At 46.8% G+C, this 16,027-nt stretch overlaps 1 protein-coding gene across 1 annotated transcript; it reads left to right on the top strand.

Moving 5' to 3' along the window:
- Positions 1–6,476: 6,476 nt before the first annotated feature.
- On the top strand, positions 6,477–15,897 carry sav1 (salvador family WW domain containing protein 1). The gene is made up of 5 exons (XM_020657314.3): positions 6,477–6,743; positions 10,029–10,502; positions 13,429–13,699; positions 13,782–13,937; positions 14,208–15,897. Exons 1-5 carry the CDS (start codon positions 6,650–6,652, stop codon positions 14,413–14,415), a joined length of 1,203 nt encoding a protein of 400 aa, XP_020512970.1. The 5' UTR covers positions 6,477–6,649; the 3' UTR covers positions 14,416–15,897.
- Positions 15,898–16,027: the final 130 nt, after the last annotated feature.

Below are 16,027 nucleotides of genomic sequence, written 5' to 3'. Positions count from 1 at the left end.
AGATACAGACTGACCTCTGTAGACCAGATGGACTGACCCCTGTGGACCAGATACAGACTGACCCCTGTGGACCAGATACAGACTGACCCCTGTAGACCAGATACAGACTGACTCCTGTAGACCAGATACAGACTGACTCCTGTAGACCAGATACAGACTGACCCCTGTAGACCAGATGGACTGACCCCTGTGGACCAGATACAGACTGACTCCTGTAGACCAGATACAGACTGACTCCTGTAGACCAGATGGACTGACCCCTGTGGACCAGATACAGACTGACCCCTGTAGACCAGATGCAGACTGACCCCTGTAGACCAGATGCAGACTGACTCCTGTAGACCAGATGCAGACTGACTCCTGTAGACCAGATACAGACTGACTCCTGTAGACCAGATACAGACTGACCCCTGTAGACCAGATGGACTGACCCCTGTAGACCAGATACAGATTGACCCCTGTAGACCAGATACAGACTGACTCCTGTAGACCAGATACAGACTGACTCCTGTAGACCAGATGGACTGACCCCTGTAGACCAGATACAGACTGACTCCTGTAGACCAGATACTGACCCCTGTAGACCAGATGGACTGACTCCTGTGGACCAGATACAGACTGACTCCTGTAGACCAGATGCAGACTGACCCCTGTAGACCAGATACAGACTGACTCCTGTAGACCAGATACAGACTGACCCCTGTAGACCAGATGGACTGACCCCTGTAGACCAGATACAGACTGACCCCTGTGGACCAGATACAGACTGACTCCTGTAGACCAGATGGACTGACCCCTGTAGACCAGATACAGACTGACTCCTGTAGACCAGATACTGACCCCTGTAGACCAGATGGACTGACTCCTGTGGACCAGATACAGACTGACTCCTGTAGACCAGATGGACTGACCCCTGTAGACCAGATACAGACTGACTCCTGTAGACCAGATACTGACCCCTGTAGACCAGATGGACTGACTCCTGTGGACCAGATACAGACTGACTCCTGTGGACCAGATACAGACAGACTCCTGTGGACCAGATACAGACTGACTCCTGTAGACCAGATGGACTGACCCCTGTAGACCAGATACAGACTGACTCCTGTAGACCAGATACTGACCCCTGTAGACCAGATGGACTGACTCCTGTGGACCAGATACAGACTGACTCCTGTGGACCAGATACAGACAGACTCCTGTGGACCAGATACAGACTGACTCCTGTAGACCAGATACAGACTGACTCCTATAGACCAGATACAGACTGACCCCTGTAGACCAGATGGACTGACCCCTGTAGACCAGATACAGACTGACTCCTGTGGACCAGATACAGACTGACCCCTGTAGACCAGATACAGACTGACTCCTGTAGACCAGATACAGACTGACCCCTGTAGACCAGATGGACTGACCCCTGTAGACCAGATACAGATTGACCCCTGTAGACCAGATACAGACTGACTCCTGTAGACCAGATACAGACTGACTCCTGTAGACCAGATGGACTGACCTCTGTAGACCAGATACAGACTGACTCCTGTAGACCAGATACTGACCCCTGTAGACCAGATGGACTGACTCCTGTGGACCAGATACAGACTGACTCCTGTAGACCAGATGCAGACTGACCCCTGTAGACCAGATACAGACTGACTCCTGTAGACCAGATACAGACTGACCCCTGTAGACCAGATGGACTGACCCCTGTAGACCAGATACAGACTGACCCCTGTGGACCAGATACAGACTGACTCCTGTAGACCAGATGGACTGACCCCTGTAGACCAGATACAGACTGACTCCTGTAGACCAGATACTGACCCCTGTAGACCAGATGGACTGACTCCTGTGGACCAGATACAGACTGACTCCTGTGGACCAGATACAGACAGACTCCTGTGGACCAGATACAGACTGACTCCTGTAGACCAGATACAGACTGACTCCTATAGACCAGATACAGACTGACCCCTGTAGACCAGATGGACTGACCCCTGTAGACCAGATACAGACTGACTCCTGTGGACCAGATACAGACTGACCCCTGTAGACCAGATACAGACTGACCCCTGTGGACCAGATACAGACTGACCCCTGTAGACCAGATGGACTGACCCCTGTGGACCAGATACAGACTGACTCCTGTGGACCAGATACAGACTGACTCCTGTGGACCAGATACAGACCGACCCCTGTGGACCAGATACAGACTGACCCCTGTAGACCAGATACAGACTGACTCCTATATACCAGATACAGACTGACTCCTGTAGACCAGATACAGACTGACCCCTGTAGACCAGATACAGACTGACTCCTGTAGACCAGATGGACTGACCCCTGTGGACCAGATACAGACTGACTCCTGTAGACCAGATACAGACTGACTCCTGTAGACCAGATGGACTGACCCCTGTGGACCAGATACAGACTGACCCCTGTAGACCAGATGCAGACTGACCCCTGTAGACCAGATGCAGACTGACTCCTGTAGACCAGATACAGACTGACTCCTGTAGACCAGATACAGACTGACCCCTGTAGACCAGATGGACTGACCCCTGTAGACCAGATACAGATTGACCCCTGTAGACCAGATACAGACTGACTCCTGTAGACCAGATACAGACTGACTCCTGTAGACCAGATGGACTGACCCCTGTAGACCAGATACAGACTGACTCCTGTAGACCAGATACTGACCCCTGTAGACCAGATGGACTGACTCCTGTGGACCAGATACAGACTGACTCCTGTAGACCAGATGCAGACTGACCCCTGTAGACCAGATACAGACTGACTCCTGTAGACCAGATACAGACTGACCCCTGTAGACCAGATGGACTGACCCCTGTAGACCAGATACAGACTGACCCCTGTGGACCAGATACAGACTGACTCCTGTAGACCAGATGGACTGACCCCTGTAGACCAGATACAGACTGACTCCTGTAGACCAGATACTGACCCCTGTAGACCAGATGGACTGACTCCTGTGGACCAGATACAGACTGACTCCTGTAGACCAGATGGACTGACCCCTGTAGACCAGATACAGACTGACTCCTGTAGACCAGATACTGACCCCTGTAGACCAGATGGACTGACTCCTGTGGACCAGATACAGACTGACTCCTGTGGACCAGATACAGACAGACTCCTGTGGACCAGATACAGACTGACTCCTGTAGACCAGATGGACTGACCCCTGTAGACCAGATACAGACTGACTCCTGTAGACCAGATACTGACCCCTGTAGACCAGATGGACTGACTCCTGTGGACCAGATACAGACTGACTCCTGTGGACCAGATACAGACAGACTCCTGTGGACCAGATACAGACTGACTCCTGTAGACCAGATACAGACTGACTCCTATAGACCAGATACAGACTGACTCCTGTAGACCAGATACAGACTGACCCCTGTAGACCAGATGGACTGACCCCTGTAGACCAGATACAGACTGACCCCTGTGGACCAGATACAGACTGACTCCTGTAGACCAGATGGACTGACCCCTGTAGACCAGATACAGACTGACTCCTGTAGACCAGATACTGACCCCTGTAGACCAGATGGACTGACTCCTGTGGACCAGATACAGACTGACTCCTGTGGACCAGATACAGACAGACTCCTGTGGACCAGATACAGACTGACTCCTGTAGACCAGATACAGACTGACTCCTATAGACCAGATACAGACTGACCCCTGTAGACCAGATGGACTGACCCCTGTAGACCAGATACAGACTGACTCCTGTGGACCAGATACAGACTGACCCCTGTGGACCAGATACAGACTGACCCCTGTAGACCAGATGGACTGACCCCTGTGGACCAGATACAGACTGACTCCTGTGGACCAGATACAGACTGACTCCTGTGGACCAGATACAGACCGACCCCTGTGGACCAGATACAGACTGACCCCTGTAGACCAGATACAGACTGACTCCTATATACCAGATACAGACTGACTCCTGTAGACCAGATACAGACTGACCCCTGTAGACCAGATACAGACTGACTCCTATAGACCAGATACAGACTGACTCCTGTAGACCAGATGGACTGACCCCTGTAAACCAGATACAGACAGACTCCTATAGACCAGATACAGACTGACTCCTGTAGACCAGATGGACTGACCCCTGTAGACCAGATACAGACAGACTCCTATAGACCAGATACAGACTGACCCCTGTAGACCAGATACAGACTGACTCCTATAGACCAGATACAGACTGACCCCTGTAGACCAGATACAGACTGACTCCTATAGACCAGATACAGACTGACTCCTGTAGACCAGATGGACTGACCCCTGTAAACCAGATACAGACAGACTCCTATAGACCAGATACAGACTGACTCCTGTAGACCAGATGGACTGACCCCTGTAGACCAGATACAGACAGACTCCTATAGACCAGATACAGACTGACTCCTGTAGACCAGATACAGACTGACCCCTGTAGACCAGATACAGACTGACTCCTATAGACCAGATACAGACTGACTCCTGTAGACCAGATGGACTGACCCCTGTAGACCAGATACAGACTGACCCCTGTAGACCAGATACAGACTGACCCCTGTAGACCAGATACAGACTGACTCCTGTAGACCAGATGGACTGACCCCTGTAGACCAGATACAGACTGACCCCTGTAGACCAGATACAGACTGACTCCTGTAGACCAGATGGACTGACCCCTGTAGACCAGATACAGACTGACCCCTGTAGACCAGATACAGACTGACCCCTGTAGACCAGATACAGACTGACCCCTGTAGACCAGATACAGACTGACTCCTGTAGACCAGATGGACTGACCCCTGTAGACCAGATACAGACTGACCCCTGTAGACCAGATACAGACTGACCCCTGTAGACCAGATACAGACTGACCCCTGTAGACCAGATACAGACTGACTCCTGTAGACCAGATGGACTGACCCCTGCTACCCCTTTATTTAATGTAAATGTTTTTTTTTACTTTTTGCTATTTTTGCTAATTAAATTCTTGACAGTTTTTTTAACTGTTGTAACGTAAAACTGTCCTCCAGTAGGGATCAATAAATTTATCTTTATCTCTTTAAATAAAGATAAAAATGTCTGCAGGTAAAATGTGTCATGAATTAGCTATACAAATAAAGATTGATTGACAGTAAATAAAAGTGGGCTCTGAACCGAACCTTGAGGTACTCCTTTAAAGATTACAAGACATAGAATTAAATATGTAAAATATTTATTTTAATGTACAAAAGGAAGGGTTAGAGTTAGTGGACCCCCCAGGAAGAAAGGGTTAGAGTTAGTGGATCCCCAGGAAGAGAGGGTTAGAGTTAGTGGACCCCCCAGGAAGAGAGGGTTAGAGTTAGTGGACCCCCAGGAAGAAAGGGTTAGAGTTAGTGGATCCCCAGGAAGAGAGGGTTAGAGTTAGTGGACCCCCAGGAAGAGAGAGTTAGAGTTAGTGGACCCCCAGGAAGAGAGGGTTAGAGTTAGTGGATCCCCAGGAAGAGAGGGTTAGTTAGTGGACCCCCCAGGAAGAGAGGGTTAGAGTTAGTGGACCCCCAGGAAGAGAGGGTTAGAGTTAGTGGACCCCCAGGAAGAGAGGGTTAGAGTTAGTGGACCCCCAGGAAGAGAGGGTTAGAGTTAGTGGATCCCCCAGGAAGAGAGGGTTAGTTAGTGGACCCCCCAGGAAGAGAGGGTTAGAGTTAGTGGACCCCCAGGAAGAAAGGGTTAGAGTTAGTGGATCCCCCAGGAAGAGAGGGTTAGTTAGTGGACCCCCCAGGAAGAGAGGGTTAGAGTTAGTGGACCCCCAGGAAGAGAGGGTTAGAGTTAGTGGACCCCCAGGAAGAGAGGGTTAGAGTTAGTGGACCCCCAGGAAGAGAGGGTTAGAGTTAGTGGACCCCCAGGAAGAGAGGGTTAGAGTTAGTGGACCCCCAGGAAGAGAGGGTTAGAGTTAGTGGACCCCCAGGAAGAGAGGGTTAGAGTTAGTGGACCCCCAGGAAGAAAGGGTTAGAGTTAGTGGATCCCCCAGGAAGAGAGGGTTAGAGTTAGTGGACCCCCAGGAAGAGAGGGTTAGAGTTAGTGGACCCCCAGGAAGAGAGGGTTAGAGTTAGTGGACCCCCAGGAAGAAAGGGTTAGAGTTAGTGGATCCCCCAGGAAGAGAGGGTTAGTTAGTGGACCCCCCAGGAAGAGAGGGTTAGAGTTAGTGGACCCCCAGGAAGAGAGGGTTAGAGTTAGTGGACCCCCAGGAAGAGAGGGTTAGAGTTAGTGGACCCCCAGGAAGTAAAACAAAGAAATGAATTGTAATAATTTCCCAACAGGATAGAGCTACACACACTCATAAAATATCCAGTTAGTGTTTTGTGATGGGAGGGGAAACGGGGGGAAAGGGGGGAAACGGGGGGGAGGGGGAGGTGCAGCGGTGTTCAGAGGTGTTCAGAGCGGACCCGACCAGCGGAGGAACGACTCATCCGTTAGCTGGCTAACTAGCTGCTAGCCGGCTAACCTGGAGCTAACATGTTGACCCTCCTATCTTTACTAACTGACCGGGATGGTTGCGGAGTCGAGGGGTCGGGACATGACTTTACTGCGCCGTGTTGTTGACTTGTCCGAGCTTTGAGTTATGCTCTCACGAAAGAAAAGTAAAAACGAAGCGTCCAAACCAGCCGAGGTCCACGGGAAGTATGTGAAGAAGGAGACGTCTCCGCTGCTCAGAAGTAAGCGCAACAAGTGGTTGGCATGCTAGCTCGGGTTAGCAGCAGAGTTAGTTAAAGTGCCAGAAAGTTACGGTAGGCGACACAAAACAGATTAAAGCGAGTCTGTGGGAACATCCCGTTACATTTATGTGTCCAAAATGTGTTAAACTAATATTTTAGTACGTATTTTTTTTACTGTAACCATAGAAGTTGTTACCTGGTAACTTAGTTAGCATCGCTAGCTTAATGCTAACTTCAGGTTAGCCGTAGTTTTCAGATGAAAGTTTAGAGGTAAAGGTAAATATTCTGTGATATGTAAAATAATGATTTGACTGTGTGATAGTTTTTCTATTTCTGTGTCTCTTGATGATTTATTTAGTAAATGTTTAGCTTCTAACAGTCACATCTGTCCGTAGCTGGCTCCCTTTATTTAAACTGAGGGGTGTTGTGTTGTGATCTGCTCCCGAGCTGAACAGTGACCGAAGATAAGTCATCAACACCGACACATTAATCAATTAACGTTAAGAAATAACTAACCTGAGAGTTAACGTCGTGATGAGTTGTGAATGATGATCATTCATCAGTAGATCAACTTTATTTAATTAAACTTTATTAGGAGGAATCAAGTAAACAAGGCCAGTGAGACGTTAACCTCAGGACATAATAATAATAATAATAATAATAATAATAATAATAAACTTTATTAGGAGGAATCAAGTAAACAAGGCCAGTGAGACGTTAACCTCAGGACATAATAATAATAATAATAATAATAATAATAATAATAATAAAGTTTATTAGGAGGAATCAAGTAAACAAGGCCAGTGAGACGTTAACCTCAGGACATAATAATAATAATAATAATAATAATAATAATAATAATAAAGTTTATTAGGAGGAATCAAGTAAACAAGGCCAGTGAGACGTTAACCTCAGGACATAATAATAATAATAATAATAATAATAATAATAATAAACTTTATTAGGAGGAATCAAGTAAACAAGGCCAGTGAGACGTTAACCTCAGGACATAATAATAATAATAATAATAATAATAATAATAATAAACTTTATTAGGAGGAATCAAGTAAACAAGGCCAGTGAGACGTTAACCTCAGGACATAATAATAATAATAATAATAATAATAATAATAATAAACTTTATTAGGAGGAATCAAGTAAACAAGGCCAGTGAGACGTTAACCTCAGGACATAATAATAATAATAATAATAATAATAATAATAATAATAATAAACTTTATTAGGAGGAATCAAGTAAACAAGGCCAGTGAGACGTTAACCTCAGGACATAATAATAATAATAATAATAATAATAATAATAATAAACTTTATTAGGAGGAATCAAGTAAACAAGGCCAGTGAGACGTTAACCTCAGGACATAATAATAATAATAATAAACTTTATTAGGAGGAATCAAGTAAACAAGGCCAGTGAGACGTTAACCTCAGGACATAATAATAATAATAATAATAATAATAATAATAATAATAATAATAAACTTTATTAGGAGGAATCAAGTAAACAAGGCCAGTGAGACGTCAACCTCAGGACATAATAATAATAATAATAATAATAATAATAATAATAAACTTTATTAGGAGGAATCAAGTAAACAAGGCCAGTGAGACGTTAACCTCAGGACATAATAATAATAATAATAATAATAATAAACTTTATTAGGAGGAATCAAGTAAACAAGGCCAGTGAGACGTTAACCTCAGGACATAATAATAATAATAATAATAATAAACTTTATTAGGAGGAATCAAGTAAACAAGGCCAGTGAGACGTCAACCTCAGGACATAATAATAATAATAATAATAATAATAAACTTTATTAGGAGGAATCAAGTAAACAAGGCCAGTGAGACGTCAACCTCAGGACATAATAATAATAATAATAATAATAATAATAATAAACTTTATTAGGAGGAATCAAGTAAACAAGGCCAGTGAGACGTCAACCTCGGACATAATAATAATAATAATAATAATAATAAACATTTTAGGGCTGCAACTAACGATTATTATTCTATTTATCTAATTATTTTTCCGATTAATCAATGAATCGGATAAAATAAAAAACATTTTGAATTTCCACACGTTTATTCAAAAACAGAACATTAGTTCATTGACAGGGCAAACAAAAGTGCAAAAACAACAGGTTACTGCTTGGACGTCTCCATGATCTTTGTGAAATGGGTCCTTGAGGGAAGAGTGTAGCCAGGATTCAAGGTGGGGATCATTGTAGTGAAGTTACATCTTGATTTTCAGCCATCGTCAGAGGCCTCATGTCAGCGACGAGCATGTTGAGGATGCTATCTGTCAAGACGGATGCTCGCTGTGGTGTACATGATGTTTTCTGCAATAACAAAGATAGTATTAGTATGTAAAACAGCACAATTTACATCAAATCAATATGCCTTGTTGGTTTAGTTATGAATTATTGTTATGTAAAGGCAAGTAAGTAACCCAAAGAGCACTTACAGACAACACACATTTTTATAATATATATTTATTTACACCAATACAGGTACCCTAAAAACTTCTTATTTACACAAATTTAATTAAGTATCTTAATGCACTTGCATACAGTGCAGTGTATTAACTCTCACCTTATTACAGAAAATTAACGCTGGAAGCTGAATCATCAAATTATTAAATCATTGTAGTAAGGACATTCGTTTTTAATTGTTTATTTATTTACAGCAAGCTGACCAAGTGCTTTAAAACATTTTTTAATCTAAAATAAAATGCGCCATATCGCTATTGCAAAGCTTAAAACTAACTCATGTTTTTATGCATTGTGAAGTGCTCCCACACTTTAGAAGATTTCTGTTGAACCGTTCTCTCTGCTCTGCCATGTTTAATATCTGAAATAGCAGCTCCGCTCTCTCACGCCCTAGCTCCGCCATGCTGTGCTGTCGGCATGTAAACAGTTCGGCGTGTACGTCACCACAGTCTGCGACAAAGGGAGTGACGCATTAATCGCGTGACGCAACGAATCGATAATGAAATTCGTTGCCAACACTTTTGTTAATCAATTTTTAGCGATTCTATCGATTCGTTGTTGCAGCACTAAAACTTTTGACTCGTTTATTTCTAAGTCCCACATGCAGGAAAGCAGAAATGTCTGCTACTACAGTCTGGATTGTGTTTTCTTCTTCATGCAGTAAAGAATAAACAAAGACATTTTTAAAGTGACAGTACGTGTTACCTGTGCTCAGCAGTGTACCTGAATTAAGTGCTGCTTTGTTGCACCTGTCCTGTTCACCTGGTTGCAGATCTTATGCCCTCATTCATTCGCCATGGACCGACTATTCCCCGACGAGCAGAGGTCGCCTTGCCGGACGTGGCGCCCACTGCCTACACCGTGCCGCCCAGCCGGGAGCCCGTGGTGTCCCGCAACAAGAGCTTTCTCCGCGCCCCCGTGCAGAGGCCTCCTCACGAGGTGGCCCGCAGAGAGAGCCACCGCATGTCAGCACCTCCGTACCTGCCCCGCAGCCTGGGAGAGCTGCCCCACGAGTACGGGGGCTCGTCACAGTCCTTCCTCACAGACGTGATGTCTGAGAACGGAGACGCTGCACGCTATTATTACCCGTCTGAACCTTATTTTGACAACCAGCAGCAGCAGCAGCGGCCTCGGAGGGTCCCGGACCGCTTCCCTGAGGACTATAGATACTACGAGCACAATGAACACAACTTCCAAAGACTTCCACCACAGCACACTCCCCCGGCTCCGAGCCGACCTCCGTCAGGTAAGAACTGTTCATCATCTCGCCGCTTACAGCCGAGTTCATTCTGTGACACATGATCAAAGTAAGTTTTACTGAAAGAAGAGTTTTATTCATAGAGGGGGCGGGACATCGTTGATTGACAGACACACACAGACTGACAGTCACCATGTTTACTCACTCTCACCTGCTGCACACAACGTGTCACGTCGTTTAGTGCAGTGGTTCTCAAACTATGGTACGCATACCACTGGTGGTACGCCAAGAAATCTCCACAATATTTAAAAAAAAAAAACATCTTATCTTATCTGTCTTGTTTTTATTGGGTTGTATTTATATCAAATGTGTTTTCCCTTCTAAATTAATCTAGTTTTTGCAACAAACAACTTTAATCTGCTCAATTTTTTAACAGGAGTACGCCTCGCGTTTTTAAAAGTTCCACTCGATATTCCGTTATAGTTCAGTACTGAATCAACAGAAAGCAGCTGTAGGTCTACATTCACAGATATTCTGTTATTTATTGGAGATCAGCACAGAATCGGTGGCAAGCAGCTGTACATTAACATTTTAAAAACGGAGCCAGGAGATGCTTCCATTGTGATGCATGTACGGATAGTCACTCACCCTCTCTCTCTCTTTTGCGCTGAAGCTGATGTGATTCTGCTCTTTTTTGCTGTCTTAACTATGCGCAGGAGTTGAGAAGGATTTTTTTAAAGGGAGTTTTGCTATGTTGAACGCAGAGCCTTATGATACAGCGGCTCTGGTTGCACGGAGCCTGCACTCTCTCGCGCGATCTCTCTCTCCGCTCTCTCCCCAGCTCTCTCTCTCTCTCTGCTCTCTCCCCAGCTCTCTTTCTCTCTCTCCGCTCTCTCCCCAGCTCTCTCTCTCTCTCTCTCTCTCCGCTCTCTCCCCAGCTCTCTTTCTCTCTCTCTCTCCGCTCTCTCCCCAGCTCTCTCTCTCTCTCTCTCCGCTCTCTCTCTCTCCGCTCTCTCTCTCTCTATCTCTCTCCCTCTCTCTGCTCTCTCTCTCTCTCTCTCTCTCTCTCTCTCTCTCCGCTCTCTTTCTCTCTCTCTCTCCGCTCTCTCCCCAGCTCTCTTTCTCTCTCTCTCTCTCTCTCCGCTCTCTCCCCAGCTCTCTTTCTCTCTCCGCTCTCTCCCCAGCTCTCTTTCTCTCTCTCTCTCTCTCTCTCTCTCCGCTCTCTCTCCGCTCTCTCCCCAGCTCTCTTTCTCTCTCCGCTCTCTCCCCAGCTCTCTTTCTCTCTCTCTCTCTCTCTCTCTCCGCTCTCTCCCCAGCTCTCTCTTTCTCTCTCCGCTCTCTCCCCAGCTCTCTTTCTCTCTCTCTCTCTCTCTCTCTCTCTCCGCTCTCTCCCCAGCTCTCTCTCTCTCTCTCCGCTCTCTCCCCAGCTCTCTCTTTCTCTCTCTCTCTCTCTCTCTCCGCTCTCTCCCCAGCTCTCTCTCTCTCTCTCCGCTCTCTCCCCAGCTCTCTCTCTCTCTCCGCTCTCTCCCCAGCTCTCTCTTTCTCTCTCCGCTCTCTCCCCAGCTCTCTCTCTCTCTCTCTCTCTCTCTCCGCTCTCTCCCCAGCTCTCTCTCTCTCTCTCCGCTCTCTCCCCAGCTCTCTCTCTCTCTCCGCTCTCTCCCCAGCTCTCTCTTTCTCTCTCGTGCATGCAGCAATTTTATGAATAAATTAAATATTAAATTAGAACAGGTCGGAAACATACTTGGGCCCAGGTATCGTCTATTAGTGGGAAACACTGGAGGCTAAATATTCTCAAATAGGTTGTTGGTAGAAAGTTGTCATTTTTATTGTTCTGCAAATTTTTTGATTTGTGTAAATGTCAGAGTTGTCTGGAGTTTAAGTTCCAGTTCTAGCGCTCACCCTTAGTAGTCCTACAGCGTGGCTGCCAACAGTCAATAATAAATAATATTATTTTATGAATATATTTGCCTCCTGCCTCCTGTAGAAATAGGCATACAGTGTATTTTAACTTCTACCATAATGGTGGTACTTGGAGCGGCAAATATCTTTGGAGGTGGTACGCAGTCTAAAAAGTTTGAGAACCACTGGGTTAGTGTAATCCCTAAAGGTTCAGTTATCACTGCAGACTGTTAACATCTCTCCGGCTCATTAAACGGTTTCTCGCTGTCAGAGATGAAAACTTAACAAACAGTAGATAAGTTAACTGTTGATCACGCCGAGTCGGTTTGTAAAAATATCAGAACAGTTGCATTAAACCGGTTCTGTTAAGTTTTGTTTTCACCGCTGCGGAGCAAAAAAGGAGGGGGGGGGGACGCGTCCTTTAAAGCGACCTTTAGACCCACAGAGTGACCTATAGACCCACAGAGCCACCTTTAGACCCTCAGAGTGACCTATAGACCCACAGAGCCACCTTTAGACCCTCAGAGTGACCTATAGACCCTCAGAGTGACCTATAGACCCACAGAGCCACCTTTAGACCCTCAGAGCGACCTATAGACCCTCAGAGCGACCTTTAGACCCTCAGAGTGACCTATAGACCCACAGAGTGACCTTTAGACCCACAGAGTGACCTTTAGACCCACAGAGCCACCTTTAGACCCTCAGAGTGACCTTTAGACCCTCAGAGCGACCTTTAGACCCACAGAGCCACCTTTAGACCCTCAGAGTGACCTTTAGACCCTCAGAGCCACCTTTAGACCCTCAGAGCGACCTTTAGACCCTCAGAGCCACCTTTAGACCCTCAGAGCGACCTTTAGACCCACAGAGCCACCTTTAGACCCTCAGAGCGACCTATAGACCCACAGAGCCACCTTTAGACCCTCAGAGCGACCTTTAGACCCTCAGAGCGACCTTTAGACCCACAGAGCGACCTATAGACCCACAGAGCCACCTTTAGACCCTCTCCTCTGGACCACATGTTCCCACGCTGCTCGGCGGCGTTTAGTCCATGTCTCTGATGTTTGTTTCCCATCAGGCATCGGTCGGATCCAGGCCAAGTCCCTCGGGAACCTCTCCAACCTGACGGGAGAGGACGTCCCACTTCCTGCCGGCTGGACCGTGGACTGGACCATCCGAGGCAGGAAGTATTACATCGACCACAACACCAACACCACGCACTGGAGCCACCCTCTGGAGAGGGAGGGGCTCCCTCCAGGCTGGGAGAAGGTGGAGTCTGCAGAGTTTGGAGTCTACTACGTGGATCACATCAACAAGAGGGCTCAGTACCGCCACCCCTGTGCCCCCAGGTGAGTCCCAGCTGGAGACGCGTTGTGGTTCCTTCTCTGTGTGGGATAATGAGTTCTTTAAAATGACCTCTGTGTGCTGCAGCGTGCCTCGCTATGACCAGCCTCCTCCCTTACCGCCTCCCGTCACCTATCAGCCGCGGCCTGCAGAGAGGAACCAGCCCGTTCTGGTCCCAGCCAACCCGTATCACACAGCCGAGATCCCAGACTGGCTGCAGGTGTACGCCCGGGCCCCCCTCAAGTAAGAAACTTTACACTACTTTGATCAAAGAGAAAGGTCAGGGCGTCCTGCAGACATGATTATATATCTCAGAGTCCTCTGACTTTAACGACACAACCAGCCCGCACAGCGAGCTGCACCGTGCCGCCTCTGGGTGGCGCTGTTCAGTGTTATGAATGTAGTCAAGCCAAGGTCATCCATGTGAGTCACATGACATCCCAGTAAACGCCCCAGTGTAACCAGTATACCCAAAGCAAAGGTCCCAGTGTAACCAGTATATATGCTCCTCAGGTACGACCACATCCTGAAGTGGGAGTTGTTCCAGCTGGCTGATCTGGACACGTATCAGGGGATGCTGAAGCTTCTCTTCATGAAGGAACTCGAACACATCGTCAAGTCGTACGAGGCGTACCGCCAGGCGCTGCTCGCTGAGGTCGAGGCTCGCCAGCAGAGGAAGCAGTGGTACGCCCAGCAGACGGCGAGCAACAACTTCATGTGAAGAGAGAGAGAGAGAGAGAGAGAGAGAGAGAGAGAGAGAGAGAGAGAGAGAGAGAGAGAGAGAGAGAGAGAGAGAGAGAGAGAGAGAGACCTCTCTGAAAGCGTCTTTACCAAAACACACACGAGTGCCTTCGTTTGATCGAAATAAATCAGACAGGAAGTGACGGAGGAGGAAGGGGGCGGGACACTCGACCATGAATGAACATGTGACTGAAAACCCTCCAATGAGACGCTCCGACCTGCTCGTCAGCTGTTTGTGGACACTGAACTGAAATAAAAGGCAGCTTTTCTATCTGCAGCTGCCTGCGTCTGTTTGTCCTGACAGTCGGGGTCAAGGGGGTCTGGGTCAGGAGGGTCACGGGGGTCAAGGTCAGGCTGAGGGTCTGGGTCAGGAGGGTCCGAGTCAGGCTGAGGTTATTGGTCAGGAGGGTCACAGGGGTCAGGAGGGTCCGGGTCAGGCTGAGGGTCCGGGTCAGGACAGCTCCTCCTGCTTTGCTTGTTTTCATTTGATTTCTCTCCCAAACCTTCACACATATTTATATGAAGCTCCTCTTCTTAAAGGGACAGTACCTTCTCTTTGAGGCTCCTCCCCTTTAAGGAGAATGTGTGTGTGTGTGTGTGTGTGTGTGTGTGTGTGTGTGTGTGTGTGTGTGTGTGTGTGTGTGTGTGTGTGTGTGTGTGTGTGTGTGTGTGTGTGTGTGTGTGTGTGTGTGTGTGTGTGTGTGTGTGTGTGTGTGTGTGTGTGTGTGTGTGTGTGTGTGTGTGTGTGTGTGTGTGTGTGTGTGATTAAACATATATAAGCTACGTAATCTTTATTTAAAGGAGATATTTCAAACTCACCTTGAGCATTAATGATGTCACTTTGGGTTCACCTGTTGAAACGCTCAAAAACCTTATTTATCTGATACAGTAAAATCCCTCATTTCAGCTGCTGTCTCTTTAAGGCCCCGCCTCTCCACATGCCCACTTACTCTGATTGGCCAGGTCTGCTTGCAGTCGCAGAGACATAATGCTGTCCGGGTGGGCGTGTCCTTAATGGAGCTGTGTTAGTGGGCATGTCCTGAAAGGAGCTGTCGGAGTGGGCGTGTCCTTTAAAGGAGGGGTTAGGCTTCTCTCAACGCTCGTGTCCTCGCGGCGCCTTGTTTTTATTATCTTAATGATTTATTGACTTTGGGAAGTTCAGGTTCTTGTAAATGTGTTTTAAAGACAGGGGTTAGGGGTATTCTTAACGGACGCCATCAGCATGCAGCGTGTGGAGGTCGACCAATCACATGAGCAGAATGGTTTCTAGATCAAGTGTCTTGTTCATCACGACTTGAGATCAGAAGAAATGAAATGTCCTCTTTGGAGATGATGTTTTAAAATATTTAACAAACATATTTTAACAGGTGTGATGTGTGTAAGACAAATGGGCGGGGCCACAGTGTGGTCATCATGTACAGATCTGACTTTGTGTTTATTAAAAACACAACTGAATAATAAAGTTTGCAGTTTGTTTCTTCTTTACGTCCGCTAATAAAAATGTGAATATCATAAAGTTCTGGTCTCCATACGAACTACTTTGTTTTTGTCTATTGAAGTGGAGCGATCAATGTGTGCATTAAAAAACTCCC

This window comes from Labrus bergylta, chromosome 18 (genome assembly GCF_963930695.1).
Source record: "Labrus bergylta chromosome 18, fLabBer1.1, whole genome shotgun sequence".
In the NCBI taxonomy this organism is placed as follows: Eukaryota; Metazoa; Chordata; class Actinopteri; order Labriformes; family Labridae; genus Labrus; species Labrus bergylta.
This window is presented reverse-complemented; position numbering and strand designations above follow the sequence as displayed.